We start from the raw sequence: 24655 nt of genomic DNA on the forward strand, positions 1-24655 counted from the left end.
GTTAGCAGTCAAGTGTCTTAGGCCCTACGCTACCGACAGGCATAGAGGTGAACATTTACACCAGGTAGATACACTCCTTAGAACAATCAACCATGGGAGATCAGAAAGGCAGTATTTGCACAGGGAGATATATCAGAGGGCAGGAATGCATAGGAAAGAAGGACACAGGGAAAAGGTAACCACAGGGAGGAAGTGGGAAGAGAGCTGTTACATTACAGGGATTGCAGTCAATGTCATGAAACAAAATGTATCTGAACTGCTATGTGGAAAAAGAATTTGCTCTGTAAACTTTCACCCTAATCATAAGAGAAAGAAAAAAGCCTTCCCCCAGGCTTACTGTTTTTATAGAGACTGGTAGAACCCATAAGACTGTGGCCCTTAGACATCCTTCAAGCCTGGAACTGAATTCACCCATAACTCAACTTTCCACCAAACAACATACAGGCCTATAACACCAGAGAGGTAGACACTCCTTAGAACAATCACCCACATAAGATCAAAAGGGCAGCATGTGCTTTTGATCAGAAGCTCAGAAGGCAGGAAGGGGTAGGAAAGAAGGATGAAAGGAAATGGAAAACACAAGGAGGAAGTGGGAAGAGTGCTGTGACATTGTGAGGATTACAATTTATGTCACAAAAAAAAATGTGTACAAATTGTTGAGTGGAAAACCAATTTGTTCTCAAAACTTTTACCCAAATCACAATAAAAAGTTATTAAAAAAAAAAAAAAAAGAATCTAGCCTTCCATTTAAAAATAAAACAAAACCAGTTCATCAAGTTTATAGAACTTGCCTGCCTCTCCCTTGGTCCTGTAAAACCAGTCACCAAAGGAAGCTGGAGCCAAAATCATTCTGGAGAAGTTGCAGGCACATGCTTCTCCTTCCCTTTTTTTTTCCTGGAGGGGGTGGAATGGAGAATGGAGGGGTGCAAGCAATAATAATTCTTTGAGGCCTGCAATGATCCTAAGCAGGGAGACTCAAAATGATTCCCTGGAATTGTGGGCTTGAAATGAACTGGGGGTTGGGGTAGGGGTAGCACTCAGGTATGACCTGCCACTGAAGGTCCCCACCCCAAGGAAGTATCCAGCACCTTGTTACTGTCGAGACAGGGCTATCACTCAAATACAGCCATATGAGGTTTTGTAAGTCATGCAGAGAACTGGAACAATGGGCAGTTCACCTTTACAAAGAGCTGAATAAACTAGAGCAAGGAATCCTGTAACAATGTCTCCCACACTTACAGTCCAGTGAGCTTTTTGAGTGAAAGGAAAAAATAGCGGGAATTAGAGCCAGTGATCTGGGTGGGACTTCTAGCCATCGGTCTTCCCTTGGGGATGTGTCACCCATCACCCAGCATGTATGTGTAGAGATAGGTCCCTCAGTGACTTTTAATGTACTACCTACTTGCTGGGCACCCCAGTCCTGGGCGGGGTGCTGTGAGCATATGACCTGTCCTCCTTACATTACCTCAGAAGGTAGATGCGCTGGCCTCATTTTATAGATGAGCAAACTGACATTTAATGAGGGTAAGTGAGCTGCTTAGCAATAGGCATAAGCTCCACAATTTGCAGGGCCCAGTGCAAAAGGAGAGCAGGGTCCTTCTGAGCAAGGGGCCCTGTGTATCTGACTGTATAAGTTACACGCCATGAAATCAGCTCTTCCTGGCAACAGGAGGTCCATCTGGAACTGAGTTCCAGGCTCCTGAGTGGCCTTTCCACTGCTCCCTAACTCATGCTGAGCTGCCTGTCCCACTGTTTCATCCAAGGGCCATGGAAATGCTAGGCCCCCACCCCCACTGGAGATCAGAGAGGCCAGGTACCTGGAGTAGCAGGAGAGGCCAGTGCTGATGATGGTGTTCAGCACAGCCAGGGTCACGTAGTAGTCATGGAAGGTGGTGGACACCAGCATGTCAGGGAAGGTATATGCAGAGTAGGCGATGGCTGAGCCTGGGAAAGAAAGACCAGCCTTGGGAGAGAAGCCAGGACCCAGCACCACTGTGGCACTTTGGAAAGACCATCCAAAATCTGGCCTAGCCCTCACTGTCCCTAGCATCTAGCTCAGTTCTCACCATCCCCAGCAACTGGCTCAGCCCTCACCATCCCCACAGACCCACAAGCAGTCTTGCTTCTGCATCCCTGCTTGTGCCATTACCCCTCCCAGAATGAATGTCCTCCCCTCTTTTCTCCACCTACCCAAATCCTATCCTGAGAGCTGCCCATAGTCCTTGCATTGTTCCAAGGGCTTTGTAGATATTAATTCAAGTACTCCACAAGTATAACAATCTTCTGGCATAAATCCTGAACTTTCTCTCGTTTTACAAAAGAGGAAATGGAGGCACAGAGAGGTTCAATAACTCATCAGAGTCACAGCTAGAAAGTAAAAGAGCCAAGCTTCAAACTCAGGCAGTTTAGGGACAAATTCTCTGCTCTTAATCACGTGCTAGTCCTCACAATTACAACCCCGCTGTGCTTGGCTTTACTCTCAGAGTAGGGATATTTTACCTGCCCAACAAAATAGGGGGTTCTTTGTGGAAAGATCAGTATCAGAGTGAGGAGGGCCCCTGCCATTCTGAGGCATATCACATACAGTGGGCTGGATGCAAGAGGCTAGCCTCAGGTGTTTTGTTTTGATTTAGGTTTGGGAGTTTGTGAGACAAGGATTACCTAAGAACATTCTAGAGACCTATTTGCTGAAGCTTTTGTTCAGAAGGACAGGGGAGATCATGGTTCTTTCCAAAGGGCTCAGTTGTACTCTAGGTACAATGCTCTCTAGGTATCCTCACCTGCCAAGGTGCCCTCCAGGAGGTCCCCTCCAGGAGCAGCAGCCAACTCCTGTCAGCCAGGGCCTGAGGAATCAGACTAAGATCACCTATTATCACAAGGACATAAAGAACCCTGGAATCCTAGCAAAAAGCTGAAACAGGCCTTGGCCCAGAACAGTTCAGCCTCTATCTTTTATCTATCTTTTATTCGACAGATGGAGTCTAGTGAAGATGATGATGCTCCTAGGACCATATAGGCAAAAGGACTGAGGACCACCATGCCTATACACGTTCTCCCTCTTCAGGGAGGTTCAGCTGGGAGCTGCCTTCAGGGGGGCAGATAAGCTCTCCTCTCTGCTCAATACTAGGACCTGGAAGCATTTGCTGACTGGGTGCCAACTATAGGCAAGCTGTATGCCAAGCTCTATGCATGATACAAGAGCAAGGGAGCCTTAGACCTGCCAGGAACTGCAACAGGAAGCAACACTGACCAGAGCCTGACTGGGGGCAGGAGGGTGAAGTGGGTGTTCAGGTTGGGTAGAGGATCAGACACAGGGTTGGAACCCAGCCCTGGAACAACAGCAGGACTCTAATAGATGCAAGAGGGCAGGGGAGACTTTTCAGGGCAGAGGACCAGATGCAGTTTTGGATGCTGGTCTAAAGAAAATGCTCACTGTTACAACCCCACTATGCTTGGCTTTACTCTTTCAGCAATAGGGAACAATGGAGGGTCCTTGTGAGGGGGATTCATATGACCAAAATCTAGTGAAGGTGCATAGGATGGTCTAGAGGAAGGAAGAGCTGGAAACTAGGAAGGAAACTGGAATAAATGCCATGCTCAAAGGATTGAGGGCTTCAGCAAGAGTCGCAGGAGTAAGAAGGAGGCTGCAGAGGACACAGTAAAAGTCAGAGGCCAAATCAATAGTTTCTATCAATTGACTTGATGGAGGACCATCCTTCCTTTCATGTTTGTTGACCACTTCTCAATGCCAGACAGGAGGCTACAGGTTGGAAAACCAAATAAGAAAGACAAATCTCCTGTTCTCAGGGAGTGATTCCCAGCAGGGGACTAGAAATGAAGGAGTCATTGATCTGTCACACCATAGAGATGGATCCAGGCTGGAAAGAGGTCCCAGACCAGGGACCACTGAGGTCTCCAGGAGCTGAGCCTTGAAGGCCCTGCAGGGAGGGAGGATGGCATTCAGGGTCCAGAGGGTCCAGAGAAAGAGGAGACCATGGTGAGTGGAGACTATGGAAGCATAGTGAAAGCAATCTAGATCAAGACTGACAGTGTGATGTGTAGTTTCTAACCCTGGCTCTGCTACCTACAAGCTTGTGACCCTAGGTAACTTATCCTCACCAGTCCTCATTTGCTCATGGACAGCATGAGACCAATAGTGGTATCTACCTCAGGGGACATTGGTCAGGGTTAATTAGATCATCATGGTAATGACCTCCCCCTCTCTACCCTATGTACCTCACAAATAGAAACTCATTTAATTGTCCTAAGAACCCTACAAGGAAGAAATCATACCGATTTTACAGATGAGAGAATTGAAGCTTGGTGAGGTTAAGGAATGTGCCCAAGAGCATATAGCTATTAGTGGGAAGGGGCAGGATTCGAACCAAGGCAGTCTAACCCCAGAATCTGGGCCCATCAGCGCCATGTTATGCTGCCCTCAGTGATGTATGTGAAAGGCTCCACATGGTGCCTGCCACAGTGACTGCTGCAAAAATCTGTGTCCTTGTCATAAATGGGTCTGGGGCAGGATGATGGAGGCCATGTAAGTAGTTAGGTGGAGGAGCTTGGATTACATCCTAGGCCATGAGAAAGGAGTTGAGAAGGCTGTAAGGGGGAGGGGTGGCATGGTCAGAATGTTGTAGAAACCTTCTTGGGAACACGGAGGGAGGATGGGGGGCCACAGAGAAGGCTGTTGTAACAGCTCAGGTGAGAGGCAATAGGGGTGGGCACATTTGAGGACTGTACAAGAGACTCAGCTGGACCTGACCCTGATTCGATAGAATAGTGGAAGTCAGGAAGGGCAAGGGAGGATTATGTACAGAGTTGGGTCTTGGATGAGCAGGTGGGAGGAAGAGCCACTAGCTAGGTGGGGCATTCCGGGAGGAGGAGATCTAGAGGCAGGGACTAGGAAGGTGCCAGCAGCCTCTGTCCACAGCCTGGTCCTTAGGTGAGAGCCTTAAACTAAAGATGGGGGCTTGGGAGCACCTTGTCCAAAGGTGTTTGGAGTAGGTGGGCATGGAGGGGCTTACCCAGGGTGAGGAAGAGGTCCAAGGATGATACTGCACTCACCCACCTATGAGGAAGGGGAATCTGCAGAGGAGAATGAGGAAGGCTGGGAGCAGGGCCAAGGGGAGTGATTCAAGAGGGGCCAAAGAAAGAGGGGGGAGCTGAGGGATCCCTCCATCAAAGGCTGGTGGGAGATCCCAGAAAATGAGGCCAGAAAAGCCTGTGATGATTCAGACAGTTGGGAAGAGATTGGGGGCTTGGCAGCCAGTTTCAGTAAATGGTGGGGACAGCAGAGCATTAAGGAGTGAGAGATGTGATAAGGACAGTGCAGTGCATGTGTGTGTGTGTGTGTGTGTGTTCTGGTTACCTAGTGTCGCTCTGACAAGAATATACCACAAATGGGATGGCCTTAACAAACAGGAGTTTATTCTTACAATTTTGAGGCTTTAAGTCCAAGTTCAAAGTGCCAAGCTCTAGGGGATGGGGAAAGCCCCTCAACCTTGGGGTCCAGCTCTGCCTCCTGCTCCCGGCCCACTGGAGCTAGAGGCATTTCTTCACTCAGACAGCTGCTGGCTGCTGAGGCTGAGAAGCCCCAGGGTTGACAAGTAAAAAGGCATAGTCCTGATGTTACCAAACCACACAGCAAGCCATTAACTTAAGTCCATTGTAAGTCCCAAGGTTGGCAGAGCATGGCAGGCTGCTGAGCAATGACATAGCTACATGGAGGGTCCAAGTGTGCCATAAGCTAGAGACTATTCCCAAGGCTTCTCCTTAAATACAGGAAGCAGACCACATCCCAAAGGCAGCTACTCAGCTGCTTGTGGTAGATCCCACCATGGAATTGATTGCCATTCTCATCATGGGGAATAACTACCACCAGCTGCCCAACCACTCAACCAGGCCAAGTTGACACACAAACATAACCAGCACAGTGTGCATGTGTGTGTACATGTGTGCATGTGTATTACATATGTGTATGTGTATATGGGTGAGAAGATGTGAGTGTGTATATGTGTGTACATGTATGTGTGTGTGTGTATTTGTGAGTGTGTGTGACTTTTAGAACACTGGCTGTGAAGGAAAAGAGAGAAGAGGAAATAGGATGGAGGTTGAACCCTCCTCATGGACAACCTCTTAGACAAGGGACGGTGATGATTTGTTTCACACCTAGAGCAGGATCAGGAAGAAGGAAGAGGTTAGAGCTAGGATGGACGCTGGTGGATGGACAGATAGATGCTCACAAGTGGGAGGAGAGAAGAGGAGGCAGAGGAAAGCGGCATCATAGCTGGAGGAAAAGACAAGGAGGATGAGGTGTTAACACCCAGCTTTATCAGCTGTGGATTCACCACTCAATTCCTGTGGGCCTTTGAGCAAATCTCTTAATTCCTCTAAGCTTCTGTGCACGGTGTTCATGACCCCACCCTGCTTCTCTACCAGTCATGGCAGAGACCTGCACTGAGGAGCTGGAGTTGGTTTTTCCTGGACTGGTAGAGCTGACTATTAAAGTTCCAGAAATCTTATAAGCCAGTGATTAAAAAGCCATCATTAAAAATTAAATTGCACAAGCTTACATTAAATAAATTATATCAACAAAATAAACACTCAATTTGCTTCTACTATTTCTATACAGTGGAATTACATGGATGGTACATACATCTTCCCAACTCTTCACTCAGTGATTTCCTGTTGGTAGCTTCAAATCAGCCATGGTGGGAATATTTACACCAGGGACATAGCAAACACTGCAAATCAGGACTTTTGTCCCCAGAGAGCCAGTAGTTAACCATTTACCAGCACACCTTTGGAGAAGTTTCTTACAAAACACGCATCAGATGTCTGGACAGGAGCACCGGTATTCCCATGACTCTTCTACAAACCCATCAAAGCATATGGTGACCCCAGCTCATGGGGGAAGGGCCAAGTGGCCCAGTCACAGGAAGGGGAAGGTAAGAGCAGGGCCTCACATACCCAGGCTGAAGAGGTTGACGGCACCATAGTCCAGGAAGTAGCAGATGTGTCGGGCATTCTTGGACATAGAGCTGAAGGTGTGTGCACAGCTGGATACAAAGGGGTACACACAGCTAGTGCCCATGTATACAAGCAGAGGCCAGGAGTAGCTGTCATTCTGAACATCTGTCACATACAGCATAGTCACAAATCTCCACATGAAGAACCTGGAACACAGCATGGCCCCATTCAAACTCTGTGGCCAAGAGATCCTATTATGCTCTACACCTGACTCTCTTCTGTCTCCATGCCACTGGAATGACCAATCCCTGTGTGTTCTCACTTTGGTGAAATGCCATGAGCTGGGTGAAGGGAACGGGGGTTCTTTTTCACTTGGGAGGCAGTAAGTTGGGAATAGGCAGAAGAGCCATAAAAGGGCCTTTAAAGTTTATCTCTTTTTTCCTCTAGCATCTTGAGCAAGTGATTCTCCAGCCTCAGCTTGCATTCACCACCTCCCAACATGGCACTGAGTGATGGAAAGTTCCATCTTTTACTAGAATTTGTCACCATTGATCAGCCCTAGATCTCCCCATCAGGACTATAAAAAACAAGCTTGTTTCATTTTTTAAGGCAGTCTTCATACACCCACCTCCAACTTTGAATTTCATATTAAATAACCTCAGTTCATTCAACCATTCTGCACATAACCTGAATTTGACCTCCTGCCATCCTGGTGGTTTGTCTTTTCCCCCGTGTCCCCCTTGCAGGAAGTCTCCTCCAAAAGAAGCAATACACTAAGCGAGGTCTGCAAAGTCTAGAGGACAAAGAACTGTCTTAATCCTCCTCTTCCACAATATTCCTCCACTAAGACTGCAATCACTTCTCTGAGAGGCCGAGTCTCACAGCAGTCTTTGAGCTGAGCACAGATATCCAGGCTCCATCTCTATGCAGAGATCTGGATCAGATCTGCCTAACTCATAACCCACACCTGGGGCCCCCTCGCCTGCAGAGTTCCCCACTTCCACCAACTGCTCCTAGAGAATAACCCTCCCTCTCCCACTACCTCCTCCAGGGTGGGAGACTCTACAAAGCTTTTCTTGAAACTGAAGAAGCATTGCTAGATCCTTCTGGTTATGCTAGAGGATTTTTTCTCTCTGGTTCCAGTTTATGCTATCTTCTGTTACTTAAAACATGTTCCTTTGACCAAAGGGCCAACAATTACTTTAAAACAAAGATTAGACTATGAGGGGCCAAGGGAACTAGAGTAATGGAAACAAAACAAGAAGAAAATAATGAAAATGTTCATGCATTGTGAAGAATGTAACCAAGGTCACTGAACAATTTATGTAGAAATTGTTGAATGGGAACCAAACTGCTACGTAAATCTTCACCAAAACATAATAAAATGCTATTTAAATCTATGTATCTATCTATCTATCTTTGTCATTTCAAGATAATTCCTCAAGGGTGTTGTTAGCTGCCATCAAGTCAGCTCTCAACTCATGGCGACCTCAAGCACAACAGATACTGCCTGGTCCTGTGCCATCCCAGTAACTGGTTGCAGATCAGACCCTTGTAATCCAAAGGGTTTTTCAATGCACAAGTGACCCATCACCTGTTGTTGTTACTAGTTGCTCTTGAGTCGGTTCTGACTCATGACAACCCTGTGTGTGCAGAGTAGAACTGCACACCGTAGGATTTTCAAGGCTGTGATCTTTCACAAGCAGATCACCAGGCCTTACTTCTGAGGTGTCACTGGGTAAATTTTAAGCAACCACCTATCTGATAGTAGTCCGGCACTTAAATGTTTGTGCCATCCAGGGACTCTAATCCATAGAGTTTTCCTTGGCTGATTTTTGAAAGTAGTCCACCAGGTCTTTCTTCCTAGTCTGTCTTAGTCTGGAAGCTCTGGTGAAAGCTGTTCGTCATCAAAGCAGCACACAAGCCTCCACTGACAGATGGGTGGTAGCTATGCATGAGGTGAACTGGCCTTGAATTGAACTCGGGTCTCCTGCATGGAAGGTTGAGAATTCTACCACTACACCACCACTGTCCTCACTCCCATTTTTCAAAACACCAAACCCGTTACCACTGAGTGGATTCCAACTCATAGTGACCACAAAGGACAGATTAGAAGTGCCTCAGGGGTTTCCAAGGTGGTAATATTTCTCCCACAGGGTTTGAACCACTAACTTTTTGGTTAGCAGCCATGTGCTTTAAGCAATCAGGGCTCCTTTCCCCATTTCCTTGTTGTTCTTAGGTGCTATCAAGTCAGTCCAACTCACAGCACCCTGTGTACAACAGAACTAAACACTGTCTGATCCTGTACCATCCTCACAATCTTTGCTATGCTTGAGCCCATTGTTAAAACCATCGTGTCAACCCATGTCCTTGAAAGTCTTCCTCTTCTTTGCTGACCCTCTACTTTACCAAGCATGATATTTTTCTCCAGGGACTGGTCTCTCCTCATAACATGTCCAAAATACTTGAGAAGAAGTCTTGCCATTCTCACTTCTAAAGGACATTCTTGCTGTACTTGTTCCAAGATAGATTTATTTGCTCTTTTAGCAGTCCATGGCATACTCAATATTCTTTGCCAACACAATTCAAATGCATCAATTTTCTTTCAGTCTTCCTTATTCATTGTCCAGCTTTTGCTGGTTTGGGCCAGGCACACCTTAGTCTTCAAAGTGACATCTTTGTTTTTAACACTTTAAAGAGGTTAAGCAGCAGATTTTCCCAATGCAATAAGTGGTTTGATTTCTTGGCTGCTGTTTGCACGGGTGTTGATGGTGGATCCAAGTAAAATGAAATTCCTGACAACTTCAATCTTTTCTCTATTTATCATGATATTGCATATTGATGCGGTTGTGAGGATTTTTGTTTTCTTTATGTTGAAGTGAAATCCATACTGAAGGCTATAGTCTCTGATCTTCATCAGTAAGTACTTCAAGTCTTCTTTGCTTTCAGCAAGCAAGGTTGTGTCATCTGCGTATCACAAGTGGTTAATGAGTCTTCGTGCAATCCTGATGTCATATTCTTCATATAGTGAAGCTTCTTGGATTCTTTACTCGGTGTATAGATCGAATAAGTATGGTGAAAAGATACAACTCTGACACACATCTTTCCTGATTTTAAACCATGCAGTATCCTTTGTTTGAACCATTGCCTCTTGGCCTATGTACAGGTTTCACTTGAGCAAAATTCAGTGTTCTGGAATTCCCATTCTTTGCAATGTTATCCATAATTTGCTATGATTCACACTGTCCAATGCCTTTGCATAGTCAATAAAATATAGGCAAACATCTTTCTGGTACTCTTTGCTTTCAGCCAAGATCCATCTGACATCAGCAATGATATCCCTCATTCCATGTCTTCTTCTGAAACTGGCTTGAATTTCTGTCAGTTCCCTGTCAATGTACTGCTACAACCATTTTAATTTCCATATTCTGCTGGACCACTTTTCTTTAGAATGATCAAAAATATGGATCTCTTCCAGTTGGTTGGTAGCTGTCTTCCAAATTTCTCTGCATAGGTAAGTGAGCACTTCCTGTGTGTATTCCTTTGGTAAGACATCTCCATTGGTATTCTGTCAATTTCTGGAGCCTTGTTTTTTCCCAATGCCTTTTGACTACTAACCAGAAGACTGGCGATTCAAACCTACCAGCCACTCCTTGGAAGATGGGGCAATCTACTTCCTTAGTGATACCATCTCAAAAACCCAACAAGGGGTTGCTATAAGTCAGAACCAACTCCATGGCAGTGAGTTTGGTTTTGGTACATTTGGACTTCTTCCTTCAGTACCATCAGTTCTTCACCATATGCTACCTCTTGAAATGGTTGAGCATCCACCAGTTTTTTCTGGTACAGTGACTGTATATTCCTTCCATCTTCTTTTGATGCTTCCTCTGTTGTTCAGTATTTTCCCCATGCAGTCCTTCAATATTGTAACTCAAGTCTTGAATTTTTTCTTCAGTTCTTTCAACTTGGGAAATGCCAAAGTGTTCTTTCCTTTCAGTTTTCTAACTCCAGGCCTTACACACACACACACACACACAATCCAAACTCACTGCCATCGAGTCAATTTCAGCTCATAGCAACCCATTTTGGGTTTCCAAGGTAGTAAATCTTTACGGACGTAGATTGCCCAGTCTTTCTTCCACAGAGTGGCTGGTGGGTTTGAACTGTCAACCTTTTGGTTAGCAGTCAAATGCCTTAGACACTACACCACCAGAGTTTCTTACAGGTCTTACACAGTTCATTATAATACTTTACTTTGTCTTCCTGAGCTGCCCTCTAAAATCTTTTGTTCAGCTGTTTTATTTCATCATTTCTTCTATTCACTTTAGCTACTCTCCATTCAATAACAAGTTTCAGAGTCTCTTCTAACATCCATTTTGGTCTTTTCTTTCTCTCCTGTCTTTTCAATGACCTTTTGCTTTTTTCATGTATGATGTCCTCGATGTCATAGCACAACTCATCTGTTTTTTAGTCATTGGTATTCAATGTGTCAAATCTATTCTTCAGATGGTCTCTAAATTCAGGCCATATTTTGGCTCTTGTGGACTTGTTTTAATTTTTTTCTGCTTCAACTTATATTTGCATATGAGCAATGCAGAGTCTGTTTCACAGTTGGCCCCTGGCCTTATTGTGACTGATGATACTGAACTTCTCCATTGTCTCTTTCCCAGAGGTAGTCGAGTTGATTCCTGTGTATTACATCCAGCAAGGTCCAATATTTAGTCACTGTTTGTGTTGTTGAAAAAAGATATTTGCAATGACTAAGTTGCTGGTCTTGCAAAATTCTATCATGTGATCTTTAGAGTCATTCTATGGCAAGGCCATACTTTCCAGCTACAGATCCTTCTTCTTTACTTGTGGTTGTTGTTGTTATGTGCCTTTGAGTTGGGCCCAACTCATAGTGACCCCTCCCTGGGTTTCTGAGGTGGTATTACTATGGGAGTAGATTGCCCAACCTTCCTTCCAAGGAGTGGCTGGTGGGTTTGAACCGCCAGCCTTCTGGTTAGCAGTCAAGTGCCTTAGGCACTATGCTACCAGAGCTCCTTCTTTACTTAGGGCACCTTAATCCAAGGTTTCCCAAGCCCTTCCTACCATTCACTATTGCTCCATTGGGATCATCTCTCAGAGCTGGCATAGAGTAGGGGTGCTATGCATAGTGGTTGTTCCTAGGCCAGCTTGACTAGATGGCACAACAGCTACAAAGTCCTCACACAGGAGCCCAAAGACTTCCACAGAAGGATAGATAGGGCGACACTCTTTGTAGTGATACAGAAACATAAACAGCCTCAGTCAACTGTGGCTCATCCATAAAATGGAATATCATACAGCTCTTCAAACCTGAGAGACATGCAGGAGCTGACAGAGCAAGCTTTATATCCTCTACTGCCAAGGGAAAGAGCAGTGGAACAAAAAGACCAGGGGCTGGAGATGTGCACGTCCCAGATGCTTACACGTCCTCCAAGAAGTGCATCAACATGGCACTTCCAGGGAGAACTAGGCTCTTAGAGAAGAAATTAACTCCATTTTCTTTTGCAGTATTATAATTCATGTATACTTTTTACCAGGATCCCTGATGGTGCAACGATTAAGCACTCAATGCTAACCAAAAGTCAGTGGCTTGAACCTACCCAGTGGCTCCACAGGAGAAAGATGTGGCAGTCTCCTTCCATGAAGACTACAGCCTAGGAAAGTCTACTGAGCAGTTTTACTCTGTCCTGCAGGGTCACTATGAGTTGGAATTGACTTGATGGCAATGGAATATTTTTTACCAATGAGCCCTAGTGAAGCAACTTGGTGCACGACGTACGCAAGTATATGCCAGCCAACGGTGGCCTGAAAGGGAGGGTGGTCCTTTAATGACCTCTGAGATCCTTCCAGCTCTGATACACTATGATTACGTGTTCTGGCCTCATCTCCACTGTCCACTCAGTAAGCAAAGCTGTGAAGTGTGTGAAACTGGTCTTCACTTCATCTTTCTCAGTGAGGCGCCTCTTCACTTTCCTGCAGCTCCGGTTCTGTGTAAATGCCTACCATAGCCTTGCTCTTAGCTGGTTCCACCTAAGTGGCAACTGATAAAACGCTACCAGAACTATTATGGGGTCTCCATAGCTCTGTATCTAGTACCTTTACCCATGTTCTCTCATGTACCCTCACAGCACCTTGGGGAAGAAGCAACTATCACTCTTGCTTCATAGATGGGGAAATGTAAAGCTCAGAGGGTTGAAGTGACTTGCTCAAGTTAGAGTCATTTTAACCATGGCTTCTGGTAGACCCATAAACCTTCCAAGACTGAGGGAAATGAAAATGATATTACCTAATCAGGCACTGGGGCAGGGGAGCAGGGCAAGACTAGGGGGCTGCCAAGAGCACCTTATATCCTACCACAGCTTTAAATGCCCTAAAGCTGATCTCGCTGACAGGCCCCAGTATCTTCCACCTCTATCACACACATCCATGTATAGTTCTGACAGGGGGTGAGGGGAGGGTGGTTCAAAATCCCAGCTCAGAGTCTTGGGCCTCCTAAACCCAGCTGTATTTCAAAGAAGGCCCAGCTCCCAGAGCTCCCAAATGAGACAAGCTGGCCGGCCAAGAAAGCCCAGAGGTACCAGAAGGGCAGCAAGTGAGTCCAGATGTTGAGGGTCTCATTGGTCATCTGGAAAAGGCTGAGGAGGCAGTCAATAGCTGAACTCTGTGGGTGCCGGTAGCCAAAGAGGATGCCCTGTTCATGGAAGACCTGCAGGGAGAAGAACAGGGATTCTGAGGTGAGGTGAGGGTGCATGAAAGTCTCAAAGAGAATGGCTCCACTGGAACTGGTGTTCTGTCAAGCTGTGCACTGGGAACCTAGGGCACTTGACCCCAAGTCCCAGGCCTGTTGACCTACTCCTCTTCTCCTCAGTCCTTTCTGTATCCTTCCTTCCCTACCTACCAGTGGTTTCTAAAATCTCTTGTTTCCAAGAAGCCTCCAGCCAGCTGCAAGAGAGAATTCAAGGCCTAGGCTTCCTCCAGGAAGCTAGCCTGTCTTCAGCCCAAACACACTTACTCTTGGCATGAATGTTGCCTAAGGATCTGGTTCTGTACCCTCTGCATAAGGACTGCAGCCCGGCCTTTGGAAGCCTTTGTGGTTAGCTGACATATGTGCTGTCTGTCTGAGCCGACAAGCCCTGGATGTCAGGGGCTGGGGGAAGATGTCTGCAGAAGATGCTCCCCACCCCCAGCTCTAGGGAGAGGGCATATTTACCAAGGTGCTTCATAAAGGCCTTTTGATGATGAGGGCTATGATGCTGATGCCTGAGCTAGAGGGAGAGGAGGCAGCTGGCCTCAGCAGGGCCCTGAAAACTACTCCATCACAAACAGCCTGTTGTGTATTAAGTTGTTTCCCCAAAAAATACATGTCAACTTGGCTAGGACATGATTTCCAGTATTCTGTGATTATCCTCCATTTTGTGATCTGGTGTAATTATCCTCCACTTCGTGATATGTGTTATAAATTCTAACCTCTGTTAATGAGGCAGGATTAGGGTGGGTTGTGTCTTGAGACACAGCCTTACAAGAGAGTGTGACTCAAGTCCTATCCTTACTCAAGTCACCACCCATACTCAAGTACTGAAACCTTTATTCAAGTCATACTCTTGCTTGAGTCACACTTTTTATCTTATAAGAGAAGGAAACAGAGAGAAGCAAGTAGAGAGGAGGAACCTGACTGCCACCAAGAAAGAAAAGCTAGGAGTGGAGCACATCCATTGTACTCAGGATCCCTGTGCTGAGACTCTCTTAGACCCAGGGGAGGACTGATAGCAGGATACATGAAGACCTGCATGAGCCACCAGGCTCACAGATGTTGAAGGGAGGTGGGGGGACCTTTCCCTAGAGCCGGTGGAGGGAGGGGGGCCTTCCCCTGTAGCTGACATCCCAGGTCCAGACTTCTAGCTTCCTGGATTGTGACAGAATGGGTTTCTGTTTCTTGAGGCCATCCACTTGTTGTATCTCTGTCATAGCAGCACTAGATAACTAAGACAGAACTTGGTACAGAAGGGTGGGGTGCTGTTCTAAAAAAACCTAATATGTGGAAGCAGTTTTGTAATGTGTAGAGGCCGGAAGAGTTTTAAGGGAGCTCTGGTAGCATAGTGGCTAAAGCACTTGACTGCTAACCAGAAGGCTGGCGGTTCAAACCCACCAGCCACTCCTCGGAAGGAAGGTTGGGCAATCCTACTTCCGTAGTGATACTGCCTCGGAAACCCAAGGAGGGGTCGCTATGAGTCGGGGCCGACTCGACGGCATACAACAACAACAACAACATAACAACAACAACAATAGTGAAAGCCAAGGTGGCCTTGAAGAGACTGTTGGTAGAATTATCGATATCAAAGGCAATTCGGGTGAGGGCTCAGAATGAAGTGAGAAGATTTACAGAGAAAGTCTCTATGGTCTTAGAGAATACATATGGTGCCAGCAACAGAATGTTGCTAGAAATGAGGACATATGCCTCTGAAGGGAGGTGATGAACATGTGATTGGATGATGAAAGAAGAGACAAAGAACTAGGCAGTGGCAAAGAACTTGTCAGAATTATGTTCAAGTGTTTGGTGGAGGGTAGAACTTGTAAGTGATGAACTTGAATACTTGACTGAGGAGATTTCTACATAAGACCTTGGAGGGCTGCATGTTTTCTCCTTGCCACTTACAGAGAGAAGCAAGAGGAGAGAGATGGACTTGAAAATGAACTGTGCAAAATGAAAACAAAACTTAAAGGTTTAGAGAATCCTGTTGTACAAAATAAGGATATAAAACCTAGAGTTTTCAACAAGGACATGGCTACACATACTTTTATTAAAGAGATTGGGCCTGGGACTGATAGATCTGGCCAACGACCACAGTGGAAAACCCATTGACCTGGACTGAAGGACACAGAGAGGAAGTGAAAGGGAGAATGCTGTTTGCCTCTTGGAATTCTACAGGCAGGAGGCAGACTAAGGGAGCTACATTTGTTGTCCTCCAAAAAAAGAAAAGGACCATCCCTGGAGCAGCTGGAAGATCAGCAGAACTGTTGGCGAGAGCAAGGGAGTGGAGCTTCCTTGGTCTCAAAGGATGGGGCCATTGACTCTGGGGCTTGAAAGGGTGGTACCATGGTCTCCTGGATCTCAAGGATTGGGACCACAACCTCCCAGGTTTTAAGAAGTTGGATCTTTGCCAACTCAGCTCTGGAATGTAGGGCTGCTGTTACAGTGTGCTGGAGGATGGGGCCACTGCCCAAAGTTGAGGGGGTGGGGCTGCCATGCCCAAGGGCAGATGAACAGGGTCTGTTGGAGTGATGGAGGGGGCTGGACTGGAAGGATGGGGCCACCTGGGGGCTAGGGAACAGAGTTACCATCCTGGTGAGCCTGGAAGGCAGAGCTAAGGCCCAGGGCTGAGGAGTCCAGAGTCTAGGGGACATGGTCAACACTCAGAGTCACTGAGGTAGAAAGTCAGTGCTCACCAGAAGAACCCCTTTCTAGGACTGGAAGTTAAAGGGAGCTAGCAAGTAGACTCTGGTAGCGTAGAGGAGCTCTGGTAGCGTAGTGCCTAAGGCACTTAACTGCTAACCAGAAGGCTGGCAGTTCAAACCTACCAGCCACTCCTCGGAAGGAAGGTTGGGCAATCTACTTTCATAGTGATACCACCTCGGAAACCCAAGGAGGGGTCGCTATGAGTCCGGTCTGACTAGATGGCACATAACAACAACAAAAACAACACAAGTAGACAACCTGGTATGCTTACTTGAGGTAACCACCTGCAGCTACTGGATAAATGGAAGTAGGGGAAGTGCAGTAATGAGAAGATAGGCTGAATTTGGCTGGTGGATGGGGCCATTGCCAGATGGTCTCAGAGAGGAGAGGATTTAATTTGTTTTGCTGGGTTTTGGACTTGTTTGGGGCCTGTTATCCCTTCTTTCGCCCTAATTTTGCCCATTTGTAATGGAGACATCTGCTCCACCATTGTGCTTTGGAAGCAGATGTCATGTAGTCTAGATTTGGCATGTTTACAAATGAAGAAGAATTTTACCCCAGGATAGATTGTGCCTAGGGTCTCACCCATATTTGATTTTAATGATTTAGAAGATGAGATTTTGGACTTGGAGTCAATTTGAGACTTTTGGGATGATATGATGGGGTAAATGTATTTTGCAAGTGGTGAGTTCATGAATTTTGGTGGCCAAAAGGTGGATTGTTGTGGATTGAGATGTGTTCCCCCAAAATATATATCAACTTGGTTACGCCATGATTCCCAGTATTCTGTGGTTGTTCTCCATTCTGTGATCTGATGTAATTATCTTCTATTTTGTGATATGTATTATAAATCCTAACTTCTATATGTTCATAAGGTAGGATTAGCCTTACAACAGGGCACAAATCAAATCCTACCCTTATTCAAGTCACCACATTTACTCAAGTACTCAAGTCACCACCCTTGCTTGAGTCACACCTTTTATGTCACAAGAGAGGAAAGAAGAGAGAAGCAAGTAGAGGGGAGGGACCTGATTACAAGGAGCAGAGTCCTTCGGACTTGGAGTTCCTACACTGAGAAACTCCTAGACTTGGGAGGACTGATGCCACATGGAGATCTGCAAGAAATGCCAGGCCCACAGATTTTTAAGGGAGGCAGAGACCTTTCCCCAGAGCCAGTGGAGGAAGGGAAAATTTTCCCCGAGCTGGTGCCCTGGAGTTGGACTTCAGACTTGAACTGTGAGAGGATGGGTTTGTGTTAGTTGGGGCCATTCACTCGTGGTATTCTGTTGTAGCACCACTAGATAACTAAGACAAGGGAGCTCTAAGGTATTTGACTGCTAACCAGAAGGCTGGTGGTTCAAACCCACCAGCTACTCCTTGGAAGGACGACTGGGCAATCTACTTCCATAAAGATACCACCTCAGAAACCCAAGGAGGGGTTGCTATGAGTAGGGATCAACTTGATAGCAGTGAGTTTCGGGTTTTTTGTTTTTTCTTTAGATAACTAAGACATAGCCTGCTTGGTGAGTCCCTCAAAAAAAAACAAAAAAAAAAAACAAAAAAAAACATGCCACGAGAAACTCAGACAGGTAAAATATGGAGTATCATCCTGCCTGGAGTATTATATCATCTCCATTAAAAATGGTAATTATGAAGACAACCAGGCAGGAGGTACAAAAGTTTAGGATGCAATAGTAAGTGAAGAAAAGTGCAATGTAGAGTGTATTACTGCAATTATTATGAGACCTATATGAATTGAAATATGCATGGTGGGCAGAGGCTGGGGGGCAAGTGGGAAAGTCAAGAGTTTGATTTGTTAAGGTAGTAGAATTACAAGAGACATTATTTTGTGTGTGTGTGTGTTGATTTAGATCAGGGCTTGCCAACCTGTGCACTACTGACATTTTGGGAAACCATGAGGGCAATGGTGGTTCAATGGTGGAACTCTTGCTGTCCATGTAGGAGACCTGGCTTCCCTTCTCAGCCAATGCACTTCATGCACAGCCTGCACCCATCTGTCAGTGAGATTTGTGTGTTGCTGATTCTGAACAGGTTTCAGCAGAGCTTCCTGACTAACATGGACTAGGAAGGAAGGCTTGGCAACCTATTCCCCAAAATCAGCCAATGGAAACTTTATGGATCACAATGGTCTGATCCATGACAGATGATGGGGATGGTGCAAGATGGGGCAGTATTTCATACTGTTGTGCATGGGGTAGTCAAGTGTCGAGTAGGGGTGGGGCTGGGGGAGACTCAACAGCAGCCAGCAACACTTCTTTGTTGTGGGACCTGTCCCGTGCACTGTTTAGCAGCATCCCTGGCCTCCACCCAAGAGATGCCAGTAGCACCCAGTTGTGACAGCCAAAACTGTCTCTAGATATAATGCTAAATATTCCCTAGGGGCAAAATATCCCCCAGCTAAGAACTACTGATTTAGAAGTTATAATCTTTGAAAGATAAATTATAAACGAGTAGGTTAATCAAAGGCGCTCTGGTGCATAGTGCCTAAGGCACTTGACTGCTAACCAAAAGGCTAGTGGTTCAAACCCACCAGCCACTCCTCAGAAGGAAGGTTGGGCAATCTACTTCCATAGTGATACTGCCTTGGCAACCCAAGGAGGGGTCACTATGAGTCGGGTCCGACTCGACGGCACATAACAACAACAGGTTAATCAAAGCAATTAATAGTAACAATGATAATATTGGTAATCATAGCATAAACCAGGCCACAACACATTTTAAAGCTTCCTCTTTTACTTTCTAGGGCTGTGGGAAGGAGAGGTGGCTGGGAGAATTCCAGTGTTGCCACCCATCCCTTATTGGAGTTACTGATGATTTTGCTTAAGAAAGGCTCTTAGCGTAATATCCATGTAACACAGCTCAGACCATCATGAGGTTCTCAGTCAGAAGGTCACATGAAACAGTGGAGATAGTAAAGGGACTACTACCTGTCTGTCAGTTGTACTGTGGTGGTTTGTGTGTTTCTATGATGATGGAAGCTATGCTACCAGTATTTCAATACCAGCAGAGTCACCCATGGTGGACAGGTTTCAGTGGAGCTTCCAGACTAAGAGAGACTAGGAAGAAAGGCCTTCTGACTGTCTGAAAATTAGTCAGTGAAAATTCTATGGATCACAACAGAACATTGTCCAATATAGTGCTGGAAGATGAGTCCCCTAGGTCGGACAGCAGTAATGGACTCAAGCATGCCAGCAACCATGAGGATGGTGCAGGACCAGGCAGCGTTTCCCTCTGTTCTATGTGGGGCTGAGTCAGAGCCAACTCAGCAGCAGCTAACAACCACAGCCAGAGTAAAGACTCAAATCTCAGGTGCCATGTGACTTCGAGCTGGGCCACAACTTTACAGTCTCAGTGTCCTCACCTATAAAATGGGTGGCATTGGCTAGATGTATGGTCAGTAAGTTTCTGTCTAGAAAAGGCTCTAAGTTTTAGAAAAACTCTTAGTTCAATTCTAGGTTAAACTAGTCAACTGGGGAGGGAGTGGAGGGGATAATGAAGTTGAGTCATGGTCCAGTGAAGAGATACTCTTAGAATTAGGTTTGGGGCTTAGTTAATAAAAGCGATTTGTTCCAGTTTTTGATTCACAGTTCAATTCTGCTGACATCCCGGGTTACAGTGGACAGACTTCTAAAATGGGCAGCATGAGTCTTGGCTCTCAGTTTCCCACCAATAGGGCTGGTGACAGGGAGGTTAATAGGCCCACAGCTTCAGTCCTTGCTCCATGTCAAGGAGGATGTGTGTGGTGGCCTCCTTAAAGAGACATTGCTTCCCAGGAGCTCTCACTAGGTCTGTCTTTCCACCAGGCCTATTTCTTTCTTTTTCCCTTCCTTTTTCTTTTAAATCAAAGCACTGACCACTTGTTAAAATGCAGGCTCCAGAAAGGAGCGATTGTTCTCATTCACTCCTTCATATGAATGAGTTAACAGATCCTGAGTGGCAGGGGAACTTATGAAGAGGGGCAGTGAGAGTAAAAGCCTCCAGAACACTGGGCAAGAGGTGGGAGGGGGCAGGCATAGGCTGCGAAGAGTCCAGCTCCATCATGGCAACAAGTGGGAGGAGGAGACCACCCATGATCTCCCAGGGTGACCCAGGATGTGACCAGTCTCCTTCTCTCTTTGAACCTGGCAGTCTGGTGAGCAACTGTGTTGGGGTGGAGGGGTCTTGCCAAAGAGGAACACAGGAGTTCGAAAATCCATTAACATGGCCTCTTGTCCACATTTAGCAATCTGGCCCCAGACGAGGGGTGTATATTGTGTTGCTATGATGCTGAACAGGTTTCAGAGGTGCTTCCAGACTAAGACTGAGCCTACCCTAAAGAAAGGCTTGGTGATCTACTTCTGAAAACCAACCAATGAAAACCCTAGGAGTCCAATCTGTAACCAATCACGGGGTCATCATGAGTTGCGGATTGACTGAATGGCAGCTAACCCACAAAAACATCTTAAGACCAAAAGCAGGACTGGGCCTAGATGAAATGAACCTGCTTCCATCTGATTTGCTATCCTGAGACCAGACATGGATGAGAAGCCCAACATCAACCATGAAATTGGGGCAGGATTTAAAGCAGCCCCTCCAAAAAAGATGACAGATGGCTAAAGGATGGACACAAAAAAAGGGAGACCCTCAGTCAGTGATGTTCCAACTTAGAATAAAAAGACTGGCTTGCTCCTGCCCTCCTCAACTTGACCGTCAGCTGATTTGGCACATTGCTAGTCCTTAGCTCGGCTCCTGCTCTGAGCTCTGAGTTCTGAGCTCAAGGAAAGGAGATGACTTAGCAAAGCATGAAGTAGATCTTACTCAGCATGTGCTACATAAATCTAAACAACAAGCTAAACATTCCCAAACAATTTGAGATTCCAAACCCAGCTTGACCCCAAAAGGCAAATTATAATTGTTGCCTTAATGCTCTATAACTCAGCCTCATTTCCAAGCATCCCCACGTGAGCAGGGCAATTTCGAGTGAAATGAAATAAAATCATATGCAGCCTATTATTTAGAAGGGAGAATCCCCAGACACTCAGGGTGGAAAGGCACAATAGTGAGTTTTCCCTTTTAGATGCTGTCATGGCCTCTGCATCCAAGAAAGGCTCCCTACCTGGCTGAGACCCTGTGCACCTGCTCTCTGATCCCTGAAACTCCACCAAGACAATGTTAAACCTTTGGGTTTTTTATCTATTAAACCGCCCTGGGTGGTGCAAACTGTTAACATGTTCAGCTGCTAACTGAGAGGTTGGAGGTTCAAGTCCATGTACAGATGCCTCAGAAGAGACTGGTGATCTACTTCCTAAACAGCAGACTTGAAAATCCTATGGAGCACAGTTCTACTCTGATACACAAGGAGTCACCATAAGTTGGAGTAGACTCCACGGCAAATGGTTTTAAATGGCAAACCACCTTGGGAAAATAATTGGGCATTTCTTGATAGCAGTAAATAAGAACAGATTTTAATCATGGGAAAAAAGGAGAAGCAGCATGGGATCAGGAGGCAGGCTGGCAGGCACTACTTGTTTGGTATCTACATTTCCTGTTCAAATCTCACTGAATCCTCACAATAACCATGTAAGGAAGAGCCTTTTATCATCCCCATTTCACAGGTAATGAGACTGAGGCAGAGGGAGTTTAGGGCATTTATCCAAGACCCCAGAAGTAAAGCAAGGTCAGCTGAAACCTAACTGCAAATACCAGACTCCACTTCTCCAGCTCCATCGATGCTATCATCGCTGCCGCCAAGGAGAACTCTGAGGGGAGATGGAGCTCTCGTCCTTTTGCCCGTGGTGTGATTTTGGCCCATTATGAACCTCTATGGGCCTAGGTTTCTTCCTCTTTAAAGTGGTGAGGTTGGATGACAAAGTCTCTGAGCCAGTGCCTCTCAAACTTTCAGGCGTCTGCAGAGCACCTGGGAATTTTGCTGGAATTCAGTGGGGCTGGGGTGAGAATCTGCATTTCTGACAAGTTCTCAGGGGGTGCTGCTGTTGCAGCTGCTTCTGCTTCCACAGCACGGCTTCCTCTCTCAGTACTGTGCCTACCGCCCTGCCTAGAAATTCAGTCTATGAAGGAAGAGGAGGTTCCTCTAGGAAAGAGAGACCACATGAGCACAAAGGCATGGGCGCAAGGCGGCAGAGCAGAGAATAACGCGAGCTCTGGTGGCATAGTGCCTAAGGCACTTGACTGCTAACCAGAAGGCTGGCAGTTCAAACCCACCAGCCACTCCTCGGAAGGAAGGTTGGGCAATCTACTTCCGTAGTGATACCGCCTCGGAAACCCAAGGAGGGGTCGCTAGGAGTCAGGTCCGACTCAACGGCACATAACAACAACAAGTGGGGAGCCTCGAGGGGTGTCTGGGAGAAGAAGGGACAATGGGGAGGGAACAGTGGCAGGCCATGGATTGTGGCATCATTTGTTTGTTGTTGCTGTTAGATGCCTGTCAAGTTGGCTCTGACTCATAGTGATCCTATGTACAATAGAACAAAACACTGCTGGGTCCTGTGCCAGCCTCACAATACTTGCTATACCTAAACCCATCATTGCAGCCACTGTGTCAATCCATCTCATTGAGGGCCTTCCCCTTTTTTGTTGACCTTTCACTTTACCAAGCATGATACCTTTCTCCAGTGAATGGTCCCTTCTGACAACATGACCAAAGCAGGTCAAATGAAGTCTGGCCATTCTTGCTTCCAAGGAGCATTCCAGTTGCACTTCCTCCAGGACAAATTTGTTCATTCTTCTGGCAGTTCCATGGTACTTTCAGTATTCTTCACCAACACCACAACTCAAAAGCATCAACTCTTCTTCGGTCTTCCTTATTCATTGTCCAGTTTTCACATGCATATGAGATGATTGAAAACACCATGTCTTGGGTTAGGTGCACCTTAGCCTTGCAAGAAACTTCTTATCTCTTCAGCACTTTAAAGAGGTCTTTTGCAGCAGATTTGCCCAGTGCAATAAATACATTGTCTGATGTCTTGACTGCTCTTCCCATTGGTGTTGATTGTGGAAACAAGTAGTAAAAAATCTTTGACAACAATGACATCAGTTATAACCTGCCATTTAGTGCCTGCTGCATGCCACTGAGTTGGACACTAATCCACTGTCTTATGTAGGACCATCTCAGTCCCAGCAGGATGGAGCACTTAGGGACTCAATTAAAAGAGCATAAAACATCACTTGCACACAACTCACAAAACTCACTTTCCAAGGCAGTATCTCTATGGAAGTAAATTACCCAACCTTCCTTCCGAGGAGTGGCCGGTGGGTTTGAACCTCCAGTCTTCTGGTTAGCAGTCAAGCACCTTAGGCACTACGCTACCAGAGCTTATGCATGTGTAACAGAACAAAACACTTCCTAGTCCTGTGCCCCCTTTATAATTACTGGTAGGTTTGAGCCCATTGTTGTGGCTATTGTGTCAATCCATCTCACTGAGAATTTCCTTCATATCATGAACCCTCTACTTTACCAAATAGGATGTCTTTTTCTAGCGATAGGTCTTTCTACTGGAACTATCAACAGACTGAATTAATAGCCAATAATTGATGGTATCAAATAATGACAGGTAAATACCAATTTAGAGCACTGGTGTGATGTTCTTAAAAAACTAATGTGTCCAATATTCAGTCAAGCATAAGCATGCTTTTCATATGGGCAGCACAATATTTACACAAAATGATGGTAAATTTCTTCTAGCTGAACATGTAGGATAGATCAAATAATGAAACAAATTACCACTACCTGAGATGAAGGTTTCAAAGAATTTTAGTAATTGAATGGGCAATAATTTTTTTGTCCTAAAAAGATACATAAAGTGTTTTTTAAAAATACATAAAAGAGGAGAGGGAGAACAATGTGGAACAAAACTCAAAATCATTTGGAGGAAAACAAAAAGGGGGGGTATCAGGTTTGCTGGTCCAATAGAGCCTGGTGGAACCACTGAGACTATGGCCCCTAGCTGCCCTTCAGGTCTGGAATTAAACTCACACCTGTGGTTTCCAGCCAAACAAAAGACAGGCATATCAGTTGAACATTTACCTCAAGTAGATACTCTCCTTGGAGAGAACAATCATGGGAGAAAGAAGGGTTGCTTATGCACAGGGAGACAGCTTAGGGGGCATGGAGGGATGGATACGGGGAAGAGGTAACTATGGGGAGGAAGTGGGAGGGGAGCTGTTGCATTGTGGTAAACT

At 45.9% G+C, this 24655-nt stretch overlaps 1 protein-coding gene across 1 annotated transcript in view; it reads right to left on the reverse strand.

Moving 5' to 3' along the window:
- The window catches only part of PAQR5 (progestin and adipoQ receptor family member 5), a 40384-nt gene extending 26361 nt beyond the window's left edge, over window positions 1–14023 (reverse strand). The window contains exons 1-4 of the mRNA XM_007957299.1: window positions 14015–14023; window positions 13581–13708; window positions 6976–7181; window positions 1818–1944 (exon numbers count right to left, since the gene is read on the reverse strand). Coding sequence (XP_007955490.1) covers window positions 1818–1944; window positions 6976–7181; window positions 13581–13708; window positions 14015–14023 — 470 coding nt within the window. The remainder of the gene's footprint in view (window positions 1–1817; window positions 1945–6975; window positions 7182–13580; window positions 13709–14014) is intronic.
- Window positions 14024–24655: the final 10632 nt, after the last annotated feature.

This window comes from Orycteropus afer, unplaced genomic scaffold, assembly GCF_000298275.1.
Source record: "Orycteropus afer afer isolate SDZICR_OR568_19922 unplaced genomic scaffold, OryAfe1.0 scaffold00015, whole genome shotgun sequence".
Lineage (NCBI taxonomy): Eukaryota > Metazoa > Chordata > Mammalia > Tubulidentata > Orycteropodidae > Orycteropus > Orycteropus afer.